The sequence below is a fragment of the Phalangium opilio genome, unplaced genomic scaffold, assembly GCF_054372755.1.
Source record: "Phalangium opilio isolate 3A_F unplaced genomic scaffold, DU_Popi_V2 ptg000038l_1, whole genome shotgun sequence".
In the NCBI taxonomy this organism is placed as follows: domain Eukaryota; kingdom Metazoa; phylum Arthropoda; class Arachnida; order Opiliones; family Phalangiidae; genus Phalangium; species Phalangium opilio.
The window spans coordinates 35,111-56,788 of NW_028324161.1; the positions used below are offsets into that span (position 1 = coordinate 35,111).

Sequence of the window (21,678 nt, forward strand, 5' to 3'; positions counted from 1 at the left end):
CCGCTTATTAAAATCGTCATACGCTAGATTAGTAACGCCCATTTACGTTCCATTTGTGTTCCATTTACATGTTAGGAAGCTTATGATGAAAGCGAATCTCAATTAAAACTCATAATGGAACAGAAAATGCTTCTTGCCAGTGAGGTAATTATTTCATTTAATAATTAATTTGATACGAGTCAGTGTTAAGTCATTTCAAATCTTAGATTGAAGACTTAAAAAGTCAACTTTCTCAAAAAGGAGAAGTTGATGATGAAATTATGGAGACTGTCAGTCGCAGAGTTCAAGAATGGAAGGTAATTAACTCAATTTATGTAATATCAGGGATAGATTTAATTTTAGAAGTAGGAATGGAGAACAGAATAATCCGGAATAGACGGGAAAATACATATCAGGAATAGGCTCATTCGAGGTGCTTATTACAGGGTTCGTGCGGAACCTGGAAAACCTGGATAAGTCAGGGATATTGAAAATAGGGGAAAAAATCAGGGATAAGTGAGGGATTTAAAACATTTTCCTAAAAAGTCAGGGATACGTCAGGGATTCAAAACATTTTCCTAAAAAGTCAGGGATACGTCAGGGATTTAAAACATTTTCCTAAAAAGTCAGCGATATGTTAGGGATTTTGTTTGGTATATCAACCCATTCTTCATGCATTGCTAAATATGAGCCAGGAGTGATGAAGTGGGCTCTGGTGAACACCTTAAAATGGTCCGGGATATAGGCAAAATTTGGTCAGGGATAACCTGGAAAAGTCAGGGATTTTCAATGTAGAAATTTCGTACGAACCCTGTATTAAAATGGGATGAATTGGGTGTGAGCGATGGAGCGACATCTATGGGGTACAGTAGATCACGTACGGCTTCTAGCTTCCTATTGGTTAGTAATTTCACCTGCTCTACTTCTCCTTGTTAAGTCCTGTTGAATGTTGCGCCACTTATTTAACCAGTTAATAACTGAGAACACCTCCTACCCATAATGCACGAGACACAACACAAATAACCGTTATGGAATTCAAACAATTAGTTTGTTAGTTGTATAGACCTTTCTGAAATAAAAACCTAAAGGAATCCTGGGATCCAATGGCAGTTTTCCTCGAGTCAATGCCGACCCTACCAAAATCACTAGCGCAGAATATCGCACCAATAACCTCGCGTTTATCAACTTAGTATGCGCGTTACGGGACCTTCAAAGCAAGTTGCCCTGAACCTCGAACCTTTTCGGAAGGGGCCCTTACTCAAAAATAGACCTCCGAGTATTGCCTAAAATTAGTCCAATATAGACCTGCTATTTATTTATATTTCACGTTGACCGTTTACGTAAAAATTACGTGACTTACACTTGATTGTCATTCGTGATAAGAGTCATATTATCACTCGTTATAAACCTGTGTGACACCTGATCACTCATTTTTCACTAGATATACGTGACACATAATCACCCGTTATTGACCCAAGAGACAGCCAACATGAGTGAAAAATAATCACCCATTATTGACCCAAAACACCCGACATAAGTGACACATTATCACCCATTATTGACCCAAAAGCCACCCGACATACGTGACACATTATCACCCGTTATTGACCCGAGATGTAAAATAATCACCCGAGATGACAGATAATTAATCACCCGTTATTGACCCTAGATGACAGATAATCACCCGTTATTGACCCAAAAGCCACTCGACATGAGTGACAAATAATCACCCGCTATTAACCCAAAAGACACCCGACATGAGTGATACATTATCACCCGTTATTTACTCGAGATGACAAATAATCACCCCTTATTGACCCAAAAGCCACCCGACATGAGTGAAAAATAATCACCCGCTATGGACCCAAAGCCACCCGACATGAGTGACAAATAATCACCCGTTATTGACCCAAAGACACCCGACATACGTGACAAATAATCACCCGTTATTGACCCGAGATGTAAAATAATCACCCGAGATTACAGATAATTAATAACCCGTTTTTGACCCTAGATGACAGATAATTAATCACCCGTTATTGACCCTAGATGACAGATAATTAATCACCCGTTATTGACCCAAAAGCCACCCGACTCGAGGTGACAAATAATCACCCGTTATTGACCCAAAAGCCACTCGACATGAGTGACAAATAGTCACCCGTTATTGACCCAAAAGCCACTCGACATGAGTGACAAATAATCACCCGCTATTGACCCAAAAGACGCCCGACATGAGTGACACATTATCACCCGTTATTTACTCGAGATGACAAATAATCACCCGTTATTGACCCAAAAGACACCCGACATGAGTGAAAAATAATCATTCGTTATTGACCCGAAAGACACCCGACATGAGTGACACATTATCACCCGTTATTGACTCGAGATGACAAATAATCACCTGTTATTGACCCGAAAGACACCCGACATGCGTGAACAATAATCACTCGTTACTGACCCAAAAGACACCCGACATGAGTGACACATTATCACCCGTTATTGACCCGAGATGACAAATAATCACCCGTTATTGACCCGAGATGACAAATAATCACCCGTTATTGACCCGAGATGACAAATAATCACCCGTTATTGACCCGAGATCACAAATAATCACCCGTTATTGACCCGAGATGACAAATAATCACCCGTTATTGACCCGAGATGACAAATAATCACCCGTTATTGACCCAAAAGCCACCCGAGATGAGTGACAAATAATCACTTGCCATGGACCCGAAAGACACCCGACATGAATGACAAATAATCGCCCGTTATTGACCCGACGTACGTGACAAATTATCTCTTGCAACAGACCTGGGATACACCTGATAAAAGTGACAAATTTTGGCTTGCGATAGACCTGAGATACACCTTAAATAGTTGATATTATATCACTAGTTTATCTGAAATACACCTAATATAAGTGAGACGCGAATGTTCTCCCCCATTCGGCTGTACCCAAAATCCAAACGTCCCATTCAAACGAAACCCCGCATGTGGGCGGTTTTCGAAAAATATGGACGGTGTCAAGTGGCTGCACTTAACGATAATTTAACATTGCTTCGATATCCACGAATGATTAAAGAATCCGAGGACGCAATGATCGATTTATTCAATTACGAGATACTGGGTTATCTATCATTATGGGAAATGTAAAATAAGGCATACTACGAAATTGGTCATCTGTTATTACGCTTAAATAATAATTAAAACGAAAAAAATATATTTATTTCTCAGCTAACAAACTTAATGAAAAAGACTTCTGATCTTATCTTTCATTTTTATTCAAAATCTTTATTATAATACGAATTAAAGGAAGCACTATCATACCAAGATAGGGCCGAATAAATGACACAAATGATATCACCTGTTATTGATCTGAGATAAACCTGAGATGAATGATAATGTATCACTCGCTATTGATCTAAGCAGAAGTTACTTCTGATCTAAGTGATATCACTCGTTAGTGATCTGAGATACACCCGACATAAATGAAAATTTGTCACTCGTTAGTGATCTGAGATACACTAGACATAAATGATAATTTGTCACCCATTATTTATCTGAGATGCACTAGACATAAATGATAATTTATCACTCGTTAGTGATCCGAGATACACCAGACATAAATGACACTTTGTCACTCGCTACTGATCTGTGATACACCTGTCAAAACTGATGTTTCACTCCTTATTGATCTGAGATACATCTGACATAATAGATAATTTATCACTCGCTATTCAACTGAGTAACACCAAAGGTTACACCAAACATAAATGTTAAAACATTAATTCGTTTAAGTGTGTGACATATATCAGTTACTGAATTTCGGGTGAATATCGAATCTCCAATATTCACTATGGTTTATATATGTTGGTGATTCTTGGATGAATCGCGGACCTCACATTAATTCTTGAATGTTTCTGACGAGCGCAGCTAGTATATCTCTGGTGAAAATTGAATGTGTAATATTCACCAACCTCAGTACATAAATGGTAATTTATCAGTCGCTATTGATCTGAAACACACCTGGCATGAATGATAATTTGTCACCCATTATTTATCTGAGATGCACTTGACATAAATGATAATTTTTCACCCATTATTTATCTGAGATGCACTTGACATAAATGATAATTTTCCACCCATTATTTATCTGAGATACACCTGGCATGAATGATAATTTGTCACCCATTATTGATCTGAGATACACCTGGCATGAATGATAATTTGTCACCCATTATTGATCTGAGATGCACCTGACATAAATGATAATTTGTCACCCATTATTTATCTGAGATGCACTTGACATAAATGATAATTTGTCACCCATTATTTATCTGAGGTGCACTCGACATAAATGATAATTTGTCACCCATTATTTATCTGAGATGCACTTGACATAAATGATAATTTGTCCCCCATTATTTATCTGAGATGCACTTGACATAAATGATAATTTGTCACCCATTATTTATCTGAGATGCACTTGACATAAATGATAATTTGTCACCCATTATTTATCTGAGGTGCACTCGACATAAATGATAATTTGTCACCCATTATTTATCTGAGATGCACTTGACATAAATGATAATTTGTCACACATTATTTATCTGAGATGCACTCGACATAAATGATAATTTGTCACCCATTATTTATCTGAGATGCACTTGACATGAATGATAATTTGTCACCCATTATTTATCTGAGATGCACTTGACATAAATGATAATTTTTCACCCATTATTTATCTGAGATGCACTTGACATAAATGATAATTTCCCACCCATTATTTATCTGAGATACACCTGGCATGAATGATAATTTGTCACCCATTATTGATCTGAGATACACCTGGCATGAATGATAATTTGTCACCCATTATTGATCTGAGATGCACCTGACATAAATGATAATTTGTCACCCATTATTTATCTGAGATGCACTTGACATAAATGATAATTTGTCACCCATTATTTATCTGAGGTGCACTCGACATAAATGATAATTTGTCACCCATTATTTATCTGAGATGCACTTGACATAAATGATAATTTGTCCCCCATTATTTATCTGAGATGCACTTGACATAAATGATAATTTGTCACCCATTATTTATCTGAGATGCACTTGACATAAATGATAATTTGTCACCCATTATTTATCTGAGGTGCACTCGACATAAATGATAATTTGTCACCCATTATTTATCTGAGATGCACTTGACATAAATGATAATTTGTCACCCATTATTTATCTGAGATGCACTCGACATAAATGATAATTTGTCACCCATTATTTATCTGAGATGCACTTGACATAAATGATAATTTGTCACCCATTATTTATCTGAGATGCACTCGACATAAATGATAATTTGTCACCCATTATTTATCTGAGATGCACTTGACATAAATGATAATTTGTCACCCATTATTTATCTGAGGTGCACTCGACATAAATGATAATTTGTCACCCATTATTTATCTGAGATGCACTTGACATAAATGATAATTTGTCACCCATTATTTATCTGAGATGCACTTGACATATATGATAATTTGTCACCCATTATTTATCTGAGGTGCACTTGACATAAATGATAATTTGTCACCCATTATTTATCTGAGGTGCACTCGACATAAATGATAATTTGTCACCCATTATTTATCTGAGATGCACTTGACATAAATGATAATTTGTCACCCATTATTTATCTGAGATGCACTCGACATAAATGATAATTTGTCACCCATTATTTATCTGAGATGCACTTGACATAAATGATAATTTGTCACCCATTATTTATCTGAGATGCACTTGACATAAATGATAATTTGTCACCCATTATTTATCTGAGATGCACTCGACATAAATGATAATTTGTCACCCATTATTTATCTGAGATGCACTTGACATAAATGATAATTTGTCACCCATTATTTATCTGAGGTGCACTCGACATAAATGATAATTTGTCACCCATTATTTATCTGAGATGCACTTGACATAAATGATAATTTGTCACCCATTATTTATCTGAGATGCACTTGACATATATGATAATTTGTCACCCATTATTTATCTGAGGTGCACTCGACATAAATGATAATTTGTCACCCATTATTTATCTGAGATGCACTTGACATAAATGATAATTTGTCACCCATTATTTTTCTGAGATGCACTCGACATAAATGATAATTTGTCACCCATTATTTATCTGAGATGCACTTGACATAAATGATAATTTGTCACCCATTATTTATCTGAGGTGCACTCGACATAAATGATAATTTGTCACCCATTATTTATCTGAGATGCACTTGACATAAATGATAATTTGTCACCCATTATTTATCTGAGATGCACTCGACATAAATGATAATTTGTCATCCATTATTTATCTGAGATGCACTTGACATAAATGATAATTTGTCACCCATTATTTATCTGAGATGCACTCGACATAAATGATAATTTGTCACCCATTATTTATCTGAGATGCACTCGACATAAATGATAATTTGTCACCCATTATTTATCTGAGATGCACTTGACATAAATGATAATTTGTCACCCATTATTTATCTGAGATGCACTCGACATAAATGATAATTTGTCACCCATTATTTATCTGAGATGCACTTGACATATATGATAATTTGTCACCCATTATTTATCTGAGGTGTACTCGACATAAATGATAATTTGTCACCCATTATTTATCTGAGATGCACTTGACATAAATGATAATTTGTCACCCATTATTTATCTGAGATGCACTTGACATATATGATAATTTGTCACCCATTATTTATCTGAGGTGCACTTGACATAAATGATAATTTGTCACCCATTATTTATCTGAGGTGCACTCGACATAAATGATAATTTGTCACCCATTATTTATCTGAGATGCACTTGACATAAATGATAATTTGTCACCCATTATTTATCTGAGATGCACTCGACATAAATGATAATTTGTCACCCATTATTTATCTGAGATGCACTTGACATAAATGATAATTTGTCACCCATTATTTATCTGAGATGCACTTGACATAAATGATAATTTGTCACCCATTATTTATCTGAGATGCACTCGACATAAATGATAATTTGTCACCCATTATTTATCTGAGATGCACTTGACATAAATGATAATTTGTCACCCATTATTTATCTGAGGTGCACTCGACATAAATGATAATTTGTCACCCATTATTTATCTGAGATGCACTTGACATAAATGATAATTTGTCACCCATTATTTATCTGAGATGCACTTGACATGTATGATAATTTGTCACCCATTATTTATCTGAGGTGCACTCGACATAAATGATAATTTGTCACCCATTATTTATCTGGATGCACTTGACATAAATGATAATTTGTCACCCATTATTTATCTGAGATGCACTTGACATAAATGATAATTTGTCACCCATTATTTATCTGAGGTGCACTCGACATAAATGATAATTTGTCACCCATTATTTATCTGAGATGCACTTGACATAAATGATAATTTGTCACCCATTATTTATCTGAGATGCACTTGACATATATGATAATTTGTCACCCATTATTTATCTGAGGTGCACTTGACATAAATGATAATTTGTCACCCATTATTTATCTGAGGTGCACTCGACATAAATGATAATTTGTCACCCATTATTTATCTGAGATGCACTTGACATAAATGATAATTTGTCACCCATTATTTATCTGAGATGCACTCGACATAAATGATAATTTGTCACCCATTATTTATCTGAGATGCACTTGACATAAATGATAATTTGTCACCCATTATTTATCTGAGATGCACTTGACATAAATGATAATTTGTCACCCATTATTTATCTGAGATGCACTCGACATAAATGATAATTTGTCACCCATTATTTATCTGAGATGCACTTGACATAAATGATAATTTGTCACCCATTATTTATCTGAGGTGCACTCGACATAAATGATAATTTGTCACCCATTATTTATCTGAGATGCACTTGACATAAATGATAATTTGTCACCCATTATTTATCTGAGATGCACTTGACATATATGATAATTTGTCACCCATTATTTATCTGAGGTGCACTCGACATAAATGATAATTTGTCACCCATTATTTATCTGAGATGCACTTGACATAAATGATAATTTGTCACCCATTATTTATCTGAGATGCACTCGACATAAATGATAATTTGTCACCCATTATTTATCTGAGATGCACTTGACATAAATGATAATTTGTCACCCATTATTTATCTGAGGTGCACTCGACATAAATGATAATTTGTCACCCATTATTTATCTGAGATGCACTTGACATAAATGATAATTTGTCACCCATTATTTATCTGAGATGCACTCGACATAAATGATAATTTGTCATCCATTATTTATCTGAGATGCACTTGACATAAATGATAATTTGTCACCCATTATTTATCTGAGATGCACTCGACATAAATGATAATTTGTCACCCATTATTTATCTGAGATGCACTCGACATAAATGATAATTTGTCACCCATTATTTATCTGAGATGCACTTGACATAAATGATAATTTGTCACCCATTATTTATCTGAGATGCACTCGACATAAATGATAATTTGTCACCCATTATTTATCTGAGATGCACTTGACATATATGATAATTTGTCACCCATTATTTATCTGAGGTGTACTCGACATAAATGATAATTTGTCACCCATTATTTATCTGAGATGCACTTGACATAAATGATAATTTGTCACCCATTATTTATCTGAGATGCACTTGACATATATGATAATTTGTCACCCATTATTTATCTGAGGTGCACTTGACATAAATGATAATTTGTCACCCATTATTTATCTGAGGTGCACTCGACATAAATGATAATTTGTCACCCATTATTTATCTGAGATGCACTTGACATAAATGATAATTTGTCACCCATTATTTATCTGAGATGCACTCGACATAAATGATAATTTGTCACCCATTATTTATCTGAGATGCACTTGACATAAATGATAATTTGTCACCCATTATTTATCTGAGATGCACTTGACATAAATGATAATTTGTCACCCATTATTTATCTGAGATGCACTCGACATAAATGATAATTTGTCACCCATTATTTATCTGAGATGCACTTGACATAAATGATAATTTGTCACCCATTATTTATCTGAGGTGCACTCGACATAAATGATAATTTGTCACCCATTATTTATCTGAGATGCACTTGACATAAATGATAATTTGTCACCCATTATTTATCTGAGATGCACTTGACATGTATGATAATTTGTCACCCATTATTTATCTGAGGTGCACTCGACATAAATGATAATTTGTCACCCATTATTTATCTGGATGCACTTGACATAAATGATAATTTGTCACCCATTATTTATCTGAGATGCACTCGTTATAAATGATAATTTGTCACCCATTATTTATCTGAGATGCACTTGACATAAATGATAATTTGTCACCCATTATTTATCTGAGGTGCACTCGACATAAATGATAATTTGTCACCCATTATTTATCTGAGATGCACTTGACATAAATGATAATTTGTCACCCATTATTTATCTGAGATGCACTCGACATAAATGATAATTTGTCATCCATTATTTATCTGAGATGCACTTGACATAAATGATAATGTATCACTTTCTATTAATATGAGATATAAGTGATAATTTATCACTCGCTGTAGATCTGAGATACACCAGACATAAATGATAAACCATTGATTCACGTATATGCAGTTGGTGAATTTCGGGTGAATATCGAATCTTCAATATTCGCTACGTTTCATATAAGTTACTGTTGGTGGTTCTTGGATGAATGGCGGACTGTACATTAATTCACGAATGTTTGTGATGTGCGCGGCTGGTGTAATTCGGGTGAATATTGAATGTCCAATATTCAACAAGGTGTACATAAACCCAGTGAAGTGTTACTTGTTGTCAGATATCCATCCGACATGCGCTCACTGAGTTCTTAACAAACAGTATCGACAGAGCCCCGAAGTGATTTTTGGATGTTATTCACCTGATATTGCTATCAGGAACCCTCATTTCATAAAGACTTTGCCTTGAACGTGACCGATATCCATGGGTATATATTAGTGAAGCGAGTGTCACCCATGAATCACCTTGAGTATGAAAAGCCATCTAACGTGACACTTTAAAGAGCTGGTATTCACTAATGAAATACTTCTCAAACACAAGTGATAATCATTGACACGTTGTGTCACGTAATATTCACTTGTACTTGGTAACAATCACGCGAAATTCATGTAATATCTACCTATTTATCATGCAATATTTTAGTAAGGGTTAGCCTAGCTAATGGAACATGAAAACGGGTAACTTAATTATGGGACGCGAAAAACGAGCAGCGTAATTAAGGGACGCGAAAAACGAGCAGCGTAATTATGGGGCGTGAAAACGGAAAGCGTAATTAAGGGACGCGAAAACGAGCAGCGTAATTAAGGGACGCGAAAACGGAAAGCGTAATTAAGGGACGCGAAAACGAGCAGCGTAATTAAGGGACGCGAAAACGAGCAGCGTAATTAAGGGACGCGAAAACGAGCAGCGTAATTGAGGGACCCGAAAACGAGCAGCGTGATTAAGGGACGCGAAAACGAGCAGCGTGATTAAGGGACGCGAAAACGAGCAGCGTAATTAAGGGACGCGAAAACGAGCAGCGTAATTAAGGGACGCGAAAACGGAAAGCGTAATTAAGGGACGCGAAAACGAGCAGCGTAATTAAGGGACGCGAAAACGAGCAGCGTAATTAAGGGACGCGAAAACGAGCAGCGTAATTGAGGGACCCGAAAACGAGCAGCGTGATTAAGGGACGCGAAAACGAGCAGCGTGATTAAGGGACGCGAAAACGAGCAGCGTAATTAAGGGACGCGAAAACGAGCAGCGTAATTAAGGGACGCGAAAACGAGCAGCGTAATTAAGGGACGCGAAAACGAGCAGCGTAATTGAGGGACCCGAAAACGAGCAGCGTAATTGAGGGACGCGAAAACGAGCAGCGTAATTGAGGGACGCGAAAACGAGCAGCGTAATTGAGGGACGCGAAAACGAGCAGGGTAATTGAGGGACGCGAAAACGAGCAGGGTAATTGAGGGACGCGAAAACGAGCATCGTAATTGAGGGACGCGAAAACGAGCAGGGTAATTGAGGGACGCGAAAACGAGCAGGGTAATTGAGGGACGCGAAAACGAGCAGCGTAATTGAGGGACGCGAAAACGAGCAGCGTAATTGAGGGACGCGAAAACGAGCAGCGTAATTGAGGGACGCGAAAACGAGCAGCGTGATTAAGGGACGCAAAAACGAGCAGCGTGATTAAGGGACGCGAAAACGAGCAGCGTGATTAAGGGACGCGAAAACGAGCAGCGTGATTAAGGGACGCGAAAACGAGCAGCGTAATTAAGGGACGCGAAAACGAGCAGCGTGATTAAGGGACGCGAAAACGAGCAGCGTGATTAAGGGACGCGAAAACGAGCAGCGTAATTAAGGGACGCGAAAACGAGCAGCGTAATTAAGGGACGCGAAAACGAGCAGCGTAATTAAGGGACGCGAAAACGAGCAGCGTAATTAAGGGACGCGAAAACGAGCAGCGTAATTAAGGGACGCGAAAACGAGCAGCGTGATTAAGGGACGCGAAAACGAGCAGCGTAATTAAGGGACGCGAAAACGAGCAGCGTAATTAAGGGACGCGAAAACCGGCAGCATAGTTATTCAACGTGAAAATGGGGTGCAAACGCGAATATTTTATTGTATTGTCCTGACTTTTATGAATAAAAAAATTACATTGATGCATATCAAAACCTTTTTTCAGGAGCTTACCAAGAAATTAAAATTAGAATGTGATAAACTTAAAATAGATAATCGCCTCTTAAATGAGAAAGTCAAAATTCTTGGTAAGCAATGCACTTTTCAAATTTTTACGAACTTCCTTACGTAACTGATAACCTTACAGAAAATGACGCAAGTATGGATGAAGCTAGTTTACAAAATGAACTGCGAGTTTCTTTGTTAAAGGAAGCCAATGAACGACAAAGAGCAGATCACCTTCTATTGCAACACGAGCAACTCAAACAAGTTTTTGATAGCATGGATACTAGAAATTCTGAACTGGAAAAGAAGTTTGCCGAGCTAACCAGAGAGGCAGTGGACATCAAAAACAGGGAAAGGATTCTGAAAGAAAAGTTGAATGGTATGTGAAGCTTGGTGTTATGGGATGTTAAGGCAAATGTCCAGAAACCCCACTTGTACGGTTTACAATTGACATGATACTTATAATTGTGGGAAGAAATGAGTGAAGAAACTGGATCTCTGACGTATCTTTAAACTATTCGACTCATTTACAACACACAGCTGAATTAAAAGGACTGTAAAGAAGGCATCGGCGGGTGGGTAAAAATTATTTGAAATACATCAAAGGCACGTGACCGAGGAGAGGCGTGGTTCAAAGAAGCTTAGTTCGTTTTATTTCGAAAAATACCACTTCATGGAATTGGCGCTGCAATCTCGCGAAAAACAAGGACTAGATGTCCAGTTCCACTCTACGAGGAGTCTTTGTATCTCGGTATCAAGTGATGTCTGTGACGTATTTCTAATAATTTTTGCCCACCCGCTGATGCCTTCTTTGCAGTTCCTTTAAACGTTTGAATAGAAACATTATGCTGAACTTAAAGGCAATGTATGCTCCTTTGGCGCTTCCAAACATGGGTTAACTACCGCTAGGGGTTGTTCGTTCCCCCTAAAAGATAAAGCATGCGTATTCCAAACGCCCCCTAGCAGCAACTACTATCCCTAACAGGAAGTTACAAGAAAGTTGGACCAAATGTCACCTGCCCTATGACGTCAAAATTGAAATCCTGCCTAAATTGGGCGCCGCCATCTTTAAAATCCGCAAAAACTATTTATTTTCCCTAGAGATAGCGCTATATCAACATCCGTTTTGGTCCAATAAATTGGGGGAATGAGGAAGGGAATCAGGGAATAATTCGGAACATGTAGTTGGCGATAGCAAGACATGGGAAACCCGTTTAGTGAATAATCCCTAGTGTTAGTTAATCCATGTTCCAAACATGCTTGGTAATCCTCTGCACATTAAACTTAATTTGTCAAAGGCAGGAACCAATCAAAACTCATTCTCGAGGGCGGAGCTAAAACTAGCCTTTACCTAGTTTAGCTAGCTAGTTAGCTCCAGCCCTCGACTATGGCGGCATCTAGTGGCATTTGTTTGAACTAAAGCACTGCTTTGCTAATTGCTTTAATTGAGCCGATCCTACATTTTTGTTTTAAGAACTAGACATGAACTCGAGCAATACCGTCTAGATCACTTTATTTTTACTAACGAAACGAACTTTTGATGAAAGCACAATATTTTAAGCGTTGAAAGCTTGGCTTCAGATTTGATGACTACAGTACCTATTGTAATTGAAATTCTTGGTACTTGTATTCATATATAACATTTATACTCTTATTTCCCTTATATTAAATGGTGACTACAAACACGCGTTATTCTATTTTACATTAGATTGTGTCAGCAATGAAGTGTACAACGCCTTGAACGCAAAAGTGAGCGAGTTAGAATGCGAAGAATTGAGGTTAAGAGAAGATGCTGATCGCTATAAGGCAGCTTTGGAATCTGCCAAGTATCAAATACAAACAGTTGAAAGATTCAGGGAAGTCACCGAAAAAGAACTGGAAATGACAAGGAATTTACTCTTGGATATGCAAGCCTCTAGTGACGAGAAGCTATCATCTGGTAAGTCTTCAGCAAGGGGCTGGTCACTCTTCATTTGTCGGCTTTAAACACGTAATTGTGGTAATACTGCTATAGTCTCGACTTACTCAACTCATTCTAAAAGCAACTCGACGCGGTCTTAAAGCACTCGACGCGGTTTAAAAGCACTCGACGCGGTTTAAAAGCACTCGACGCGGTTTAGAAGCACTCGACGCGGTTTAAAAGCACTCGACGCGGTTTAAAAGCACTCGACGCGGTTTAAAAGCACTCGACGCGGTTTAAAAGCACTCGACGCGGTTTAAAAGCACTCTACGCGGTTTAAAAGCACTCGACGCGGTTTAAAAGCACTCGACGCGTCTTAAAAGCAACTCGACGCGGTCCAAAAGCAACTCGACGCGTTCTAAAAGCGCTCGGCATAATCAGTGCAATCATCAATCTATATAACTAGTCAAATAGATTCATGGTGCAATTGGAACGTACGCTTAGTATACAAAACGGACTCGACGCGTTTTAAACGGAATCGGGTATTCTAAACGAACCTTGTGTGTACTCTTGATGTAAACAGCGTAATCTCTGTGTTCCGCACAGCGTAATTTTCGTACTCATGGTGTAAGCCAATTAATCTTCGCCCACGGATAGATTACATAATCGGTGTACATGCAAATGCAAATTGATAAGCCCTTGGTCTGAATATGGCCGAAAGTGCACAAACACTCTAATAGGCGATTTTCGTTAAATTTAAATATTTTCTACAGGTAATTTGCACAGACAAATCATAGGTTTTCAACTCAGTGAAACCAAGCTGCAACAAGAACTAAACGCTGTCAAACAAAAATTGGATCAAAGTGAAAAACGGAACCAAAACCTCCAGAAAAAGTATATAGGCCCACTACAAAATTTAATTCCCCAATTGCTTAATTGTATTAATTAATGCGACATTATTAAAAATTAGGTGTGTTGACAAAGAAGACGAAGTGTACAATATTCATAGCCAAGCTAGAAGCAAAATACAGCTCCTGACTAGAATACTTTACGAACTGCGACGGCAATTTTCTTCGTCAATTCCTATTGTTAAACAAGAGGAGTTGATGAAGGAAGTTAAAAATCTCAATAATGAGAGGAATAATTTGCGAAAAGAATTGGAAAAAGTTAAAGAGGAAAACTCCAAGATTGACGAGGATAAAATGAAGCTGAGCGTTAAACTTCAATCTGCAAAGGAGTTGATACAGACACTGAAATCCGGCTCTTCAGTTGAAAAGATTATGGATTGGCATAAAAGGTAAGGGTTTCTTTTTTGAGCCCCTTTAAGAGTTCATTAGGCACAAAGTATTTAAGTAATAGGCCATTCCGCAAAGGTTTTTGGACTTGAGGCAACTTGTTTTATAGGCCCCGTCACGCGCACAACAATCAGATAAAACTTGGAGGCGTCTCATGTGTGTGATCTCATATCATACACAGGAATCAGTTCAAAGGTACAACCCTATGCAAACTCAAAGAATTATGGAATTATTTTGTTGTTATTGATAAGACACACAGGCACTTATGACCTCCAAGACCACGTCCTTGTCAGAAATTATTTACATAGGCTGTGTTTTTAGTAGGGTTCGAAAATTACGGTAATTTTGGAAAATGGTAAATTACGCCGTAATTTACCGCGTAAAGCGAGGAACACACATGCGTAAAAATTTCACGGAATCGAACTAAAAACTCGTAACTGTAAACTATTTTCTATTCCGTTTACGTTTACGTTTCTGGATCTGAATCGCACTTGTACACGTAAACGCAAACGAAAAACTTAATTTGCGGTGTTGAAATTCGAAAACAGTGACATCTATGATAAGTCTCTTTCGGTTAAAAAGGATTATATGCTCATAGAGGAGACCGAGGCTTAGGGTTGAAATCAATGCTACGAACCTAATAAACTGTACCGTGTCCTAATGGTTTGCCAAATAGTTTGTTCGAAAATCGTCACATTAAAATTAAAAAAAAACTTGTCAAAAAGATATGGAAAGCTTCTAACCTTCCCTAAAATTGCCCCAAATCAGAGCTCTTCTACGATCTGCTTTTTTTTCCCTGCCATTTTTGCCCAAAACCTCGTACGGATACGAGCATCTGATTGGCTTGAGCTTAGCGTAAAATGTTTTACGACGGAAAAAGTTGAGACAATTTCAACTCTCTTTTCTAGTACGTTTACGTCGAAGGTTTTTGTACGTTTACGTTTCAGTTTACGTTTATGTCGAACTTTTACGCATGTGTGTTCCTCGCTTAAATTACCGTTCATGGTAAATTACGAAGAAAATTCAAAAATAAATTATATTGATCGTTTATAAGCTAAATAATGAAAAAAATCACTTGAACATAGCTATACTTTTTATAGCATAGTATCGTGCATTATTTAACACCGAGTTTGAATGTTTGTAGCTCAAAATACTTTTGAACAGAAACATCCATTTTTTTCTTCTTACCTATTTTGCGAATTATTGCTATTTATGGTTTTAGAACCAAATTCTAGAGACAGGCCGAGCCGCCGATACCAGTTTAAACCGTTACCGATATATCGGTATAGCCAAATATCAGTACCGATATTGGTATCGGTATCTGCCCATCTCTAGTAAATTGAAACAATTACATGGTTTCTAGCTGACGCAAAGGAACTCGACAACAAGAATAGACAAGAAAATAAAATTTCATTTCCTTAATCAAATTTTTCCCACGCTTGCCGTTCGACTTTGTACGACCTCGGGTATGACTTACTCATGACTCATGTCTCATGAGAAGAAATAAGTGCGCCTGCGCGGGTAGAGCAAAATATGGAGCTTTTAGACCATTTTCAAAAAGAAAGAAATGAGAATTCGGTGGTAAATTACCATTGTGGTAATTTACCAGCGTAAATTACCACGGTAATTACCAGGGTAATTACCGTTTTCGTAATTTACCCGAGAAAATCGTAAATTACAGTTACCGTGGTAAATTACCGTGTAAATTACCATGGTAATTTACCGATTTAGAACCCTAGTTTTTAGCACTGTACTCATTTGTCACTAGTTCCTCGAAACACCAGGTGTTCTGGTAACACAGTCAGTTAAGTATTTATGTTTCAGCTGTATTCTAATGTTCAAAATTAAATAACCAAATCAAAGTCCGGACGAAATTTTTTTTTAATCCCTGACTTCTCCAGCTTATCCTTGAGCAAGTTAAGGTGTTTGCCAGAGAGCACTTCATCACACCTAGCCCATATTAAGCATTGCTCAAAGTATGGTTTGATATACCAAACAAAATCCCTGACATATCCGAGACATTTTAGGAAAAAACTTTGAATCCCTGACTTTTTCCCCCTAATTTCCGAATCGCTAACTTATCCAGGTTATCCGTACGATTAATTTTCAGGATTGAAGTGGTTCAGATGAGAGAAATTCACTCGAAACGACTCGCTGAAAGATATTCCAGTCAAAGTGATACTTTGAAAGAGCTTGTAAATCGATTGGAAGCAAAAATCCTTCGATTGGAAGAACGAAACCTGAAACTAGAGTCTCAACTTAGAGAGCAAGAATTGGAAATTGATGCTAGGAATTTGGACTTTTTAGGAGGGCTCTCTTCAAATAGGCTTCAAAGTGTTTCCACTCGAAGTGAAGCTAGAGAACCTCAAGAAGAATTAGTTCAAATTGAAGAAAGCCTCAATGGAGATTCAATTCACGAGCAAGAAGCTTTGAATGAATTGCCATTAGAAGAAGACTCCGTTTTAAGTGAAGCGTTAGAATCGTCAGTCTCTGCGAGTGAAGTTCGAGCACTTAGAGAGGTATAAAGCAATTAAGCCTTGGCTGTGGTTTAGTTCATACAAATGCCACTAGATGTTCCCATTGTCGAGGGATGGAACTGACTGTCTCGTTAAGCTTATGATTGGTTCCTGCCTTTGGCAAGATAAAATCGCTGTGTAGAAGATAGTAGCCAGCATGTTAGGGGTGCCATATTAATGGACATTTTTAAGCTTATTTCTCTTTTTGATATACTATTATTTCTAATAGTTTGTCCGTTTGTTTGCGCAGACTGTAGCTAATCTAGAAAGACGCCTTAAAGAAGCTGAAGATGCATTGAAATCGAGGGAAGAAGCCTTAAATGACTTGATAGCCCGAATGCCAACTAGTCTGAACACAGCGCCTTCATTGCAAACATCGCAGAGCCCCGAAGTTCAACTGGTGGACTATTTCGAAGCGAAACAGAATCTGAGTGTCGCCCAAACTACCATAGATTGTTTGCAGGCTCGCTTGAACCAAAAAGAGGAAAGTATTACGCGTTATCAAGAACTTCTCAATAAACTGAAAGATGATACGGTATCGCAAAAGCTGCATTATGAACGAGAATTGTTGCAACTGCAGAGTAAACTTCAAAGTGCGCAGAGAGATTACGTTCTTTCCAAAACCAAAAGTGCCTCGGATGCTGATGATAAAAAGTTGCTGATGCAGGAACTGAACTCGAATCTAGTGAGGAATTTTCATGCGTTTTTTTCGGAGCCTCCGAGATGATGTAGGCCCGTGCCTATCGCGAAGCGAGAATATTTTTTTAACTAATTTAGTTCGCCGTGTTTTCTCGCTCGGGTGGCGCTTTTAGTATCGTAAAATAAAATTAAGTTCAACCTCGTGACCCCGTCGACTGCTACAATATTAGGGCAAGGCATAGACGTAGAGCGGTGAAACTGAGGTCGAGAATAGTAAAAAAATGTTTTAGATTTCCAAAGACCTTTATTAAACAATCGTGCCAAAGAAGTAAAGGATAAAAAAGCTAAGGTTAAAAAATGACAGGTTACGAAGGAGTAAAAAAATTCCTCTGTGAATTAGCAACGTCAAGAAGTTTTGTTTTACCAGGGATAGATAGACTTTTTTAAGACGGAATAAATAATGTTTGGCCTTTACTTCAGTCCGACTCATAGACGAGTATATAGTCACTTCCTTCAACACGTAACCAAAAAATTAAATTATCTTATTGGCTCACAAAAACTGCGTATTGGTGACGTTGCTGACAAGGAGGGCCAAAAATACGTAATTCCTGTTTACCTCTGTCGCCATGACTACGACCCCTCTTGCGTTGTACCATAGCCCACTCGGTCACTTGCGTCACGACGTAAGCTGCTCGCGCTATAGCTATAGAGCGCGGATCGAGTGGGCTATGGTTGAACAGATAAGCGTCTTCACAGGAATTCAAAATGGAGCCGTCTAAATGCGAGGGTCCGGTAACTATTCGGGAATTGTTTTTAATAGCAATTAAGAAGAAGGTAGTTAGTGAATTTGGTGCCGGTGTTTTGGATTTGGAGTACATCTGTAAAGGTGAAAAATGTTCGCTAATTCTTTCTCAAGCCAATCATTTCTACTATCCTCATGATTTTGTAAACGAATTTGATGAGTTTAACCAAGGCTTAGTGAATGGTCAGGAGTTTTGTGAGCTTAGTGTTTGGTTAAAACCTGTTCGTGCTGTAACATCTATGAAGACTTTTACTCAATTCTAACTCACTTTTAATTTTCTTGGGTCTTCCCCGTTTTTTTCAGTTGCAAGCCCTATGTCTTGTGTAACTTCCATTTTTATACAATGTTCTTTCAAAAATTACAATCCGAGCCCATTCCAACTTGGCAGACGAAGGGGCATACAACGTTTATTTGAACCGGATATACATACAACGCGATAACGAAAATAAGACCCGCCTCTTCTTTCATACCCCTCCGTCACGGGTAAGGGGGTCGTGGACTTGGACGCGCGCCCGAATAACCCTGTTACCCATTCCGTCTTAAAAAAAAGTCTATCTATCCCTGGTTTTACTAAAAAAACAACAATGTTAAAATCTCATAATTAATTTTGTTGTCAACACAATCTAACCAAAAGATTCAATAAAAAGTAAATAGCCCCTAAAACAATTACGTTAATTTTAGGATGAAACCTTTCTTTCATAAAATTTTTATAATTGGCCCCTAAAATATCAACGGCAATTTATGGAAGACCCCCTTTGCAACTGTAATACGAGCGCCATCTAGTACACGTATTGGGTGAAAATATTTCCTCGATGAAACTGCATATTTCCCCACATAAAAATCGACACGCACGGGCCTAGATCATCTCGGAGGCTCCGGTGCATTGGACACTATTTGACAATAGCATAAATTTACAAGATGTGTTCCATCTTCTGTCTTCCTTAGCTTTCGAAAGTGACGGAGCTTGAGGAATCAATGGATATCAATCAGACAAAACTATCGGGCCTCATGAAACAGTTAAACGTAGCTCAACAAGAAACAGTTGAGTGGAAAATCAAAGCTAACAATTTGACGGAAAAACTTGAAGAAGAACAGGAGAGGTATACATGTCTTGATTTTAATATTCTTTCAGAACTCTAAATGTTCTCTTTATGCATTTATTTGTTTAGAACTAAGCAAGAACTGTATTTAAGGCTGCAAGGTGTGGAAGAAGTAAAGAGGCACCAACAGATGGTACAAGTTCTGAATCGAAATTTCGAGGAACAAATCGGCAATCAGCCTGCTCAAGTTATTCAACTGAAATTCATACTGAAAGATCTTAAAAATCAGATTTATGGCAAAGAAAAACAATTGAATGTAAGCTAGTGCTTTTAATATTTGATTTTATGATGTACAGTAAAATTTGATGTGGGTTCGCACTCCTAATACAATGGTGACGTAGCGCTCCAGCCTTTTAACGTAATGTAGTGATCATACGGGGTGATATTTTTGTCGGGTTGGGTTGCGAAAAAAACAACCCCGGATAATCGGGTCGGGTCGGGGTTTTCCTTTTTAATAATATGAATGTAATTAATATATTCTAAAAAATTATACATAGTAGCTATGTACTATGTAATGTAAGAAATTCATTTTCAGTAATTTAGTTCCAAGTTATCACTCTTTTAGTGAATCCAATAGTAGGCGATTCTGCCATATCATTGCTATCTAACAGAACGTCGTGGAAGGGATTGGGGTAACTAATTGTCCCAGAACAGGTGCAATTTCCACCTGTAAAGTATCCAAATTGTCCATGTCTTGGGCAGTGACTGAATGGGGTTTCTGGTACTCGTGAAACTCTTCTACCACTTTTTCAATTTTGAAATCAATTGCTCGCAATTTAACACACAATTAATACCTTGGCGTTTGGCGGACGACCATAAAATTGCCGAAATATATCAGTGTTCTACTGGCTTTCGAAGCCTCGAGGTGGAAAAAAATTAAATATTCAAGCTCGCCCTAATCAGATTAGAGTTCCTATCTACTTTTATCACAAAGCGCAACCGTCAATAATAACCCCCTACTACGGGCCCACCCCGATTTTTTTTTAGACCCGACTTCAAAATTGACTGGCCGGGTCAGGTCGGGTTGGAAAATAACCGGGGATTTCGACTTCCCTGGTCGGGTTCCTGTTCCCCGTACGATCACTACACACTGGTCATGTGAACCTTCATTAGGTCGGTCTCTATTAGTTTCCAGACTTGAAATGGTGATCGCTGTACACCGACTACTTAATTTTTGGATTACACGGGTTATGACCAGAGTAAGGCGATATTATGCCGAGAATATGACGAGATTACACCGAAAATATATCGAGATTATGTTGAGAATAAGGTGAAATTAGGGCGTGATTATTTCCAGGGTTCATACAAACCTGGAAAACCTGGAAAAATCAGGGAAATAAATAGTTGACAAAAACCTCAGGGGAAAACTCAGGGAAATTTAGAATTTTTTATAAAATTCAGGGAAATCAGGGAAATTTGCGTCAAACAGGGGCCGAGAAATTAAGCAAAATGGTCGTGAATATTCCCTCCACATGATTAACATTGCACTAAACTTTGTTGGAAGTTTAAACTCTGGTTATATTAGATATACGGGGATGTCCTT

At 37.7% G+C, this 21,678-nt stretch overlaps 1 protein-coding gene across 1 annotated transcript in view; it reads left to right on the forward strand.

Annotated features, from left to right (window-relative positions):
* LOC149681513 (centrosomal protein of 290 kDa-like) overlaps positions 1-21,678 on the forward strand; it is a 36,177-nt gene that overhangs the window by 1,536 nt on the left and 12,963 nt on the right. The window contains exons 4-14 of the mRNA XM_089834183.1: positions 76-144; positions 207-296; positions 11,885-11,966; positions 12,026-12,262; positions 13,592-13,822; positions 14,557-14,677; positions 14,754-15,080; positions 17,189-17,597; positions 17,845-18,279; positions 19,981-20,135; positions 20,205-20,391. Of these exons, the coding sequence (XP_089690309.1) occupies positions 76-144; positions 207-296; positions 11,885-11,966; positions 12,026-12,262; positions 13,592-13,822; positions 14,557-14,677; positions 14,754-15,080; positions 17,189-17,597; positions 17,845-18,279; positions 19,981-20,135; positions 20,205-20,391 (2,343 nt within the window). The remainder of the gene's footprint in view (positions 1-75; positions 145-206; positions 297-11,884; positions 11,967-12,025; positions 12,263-13,591; positions 13,823-14,556; positions 14,678-14,753; positions 15,081-17,188; positions 17,598-17,844; positions 18,280-19,980; positions 20,136-20,204; positions 20,392-21,678) is intronic.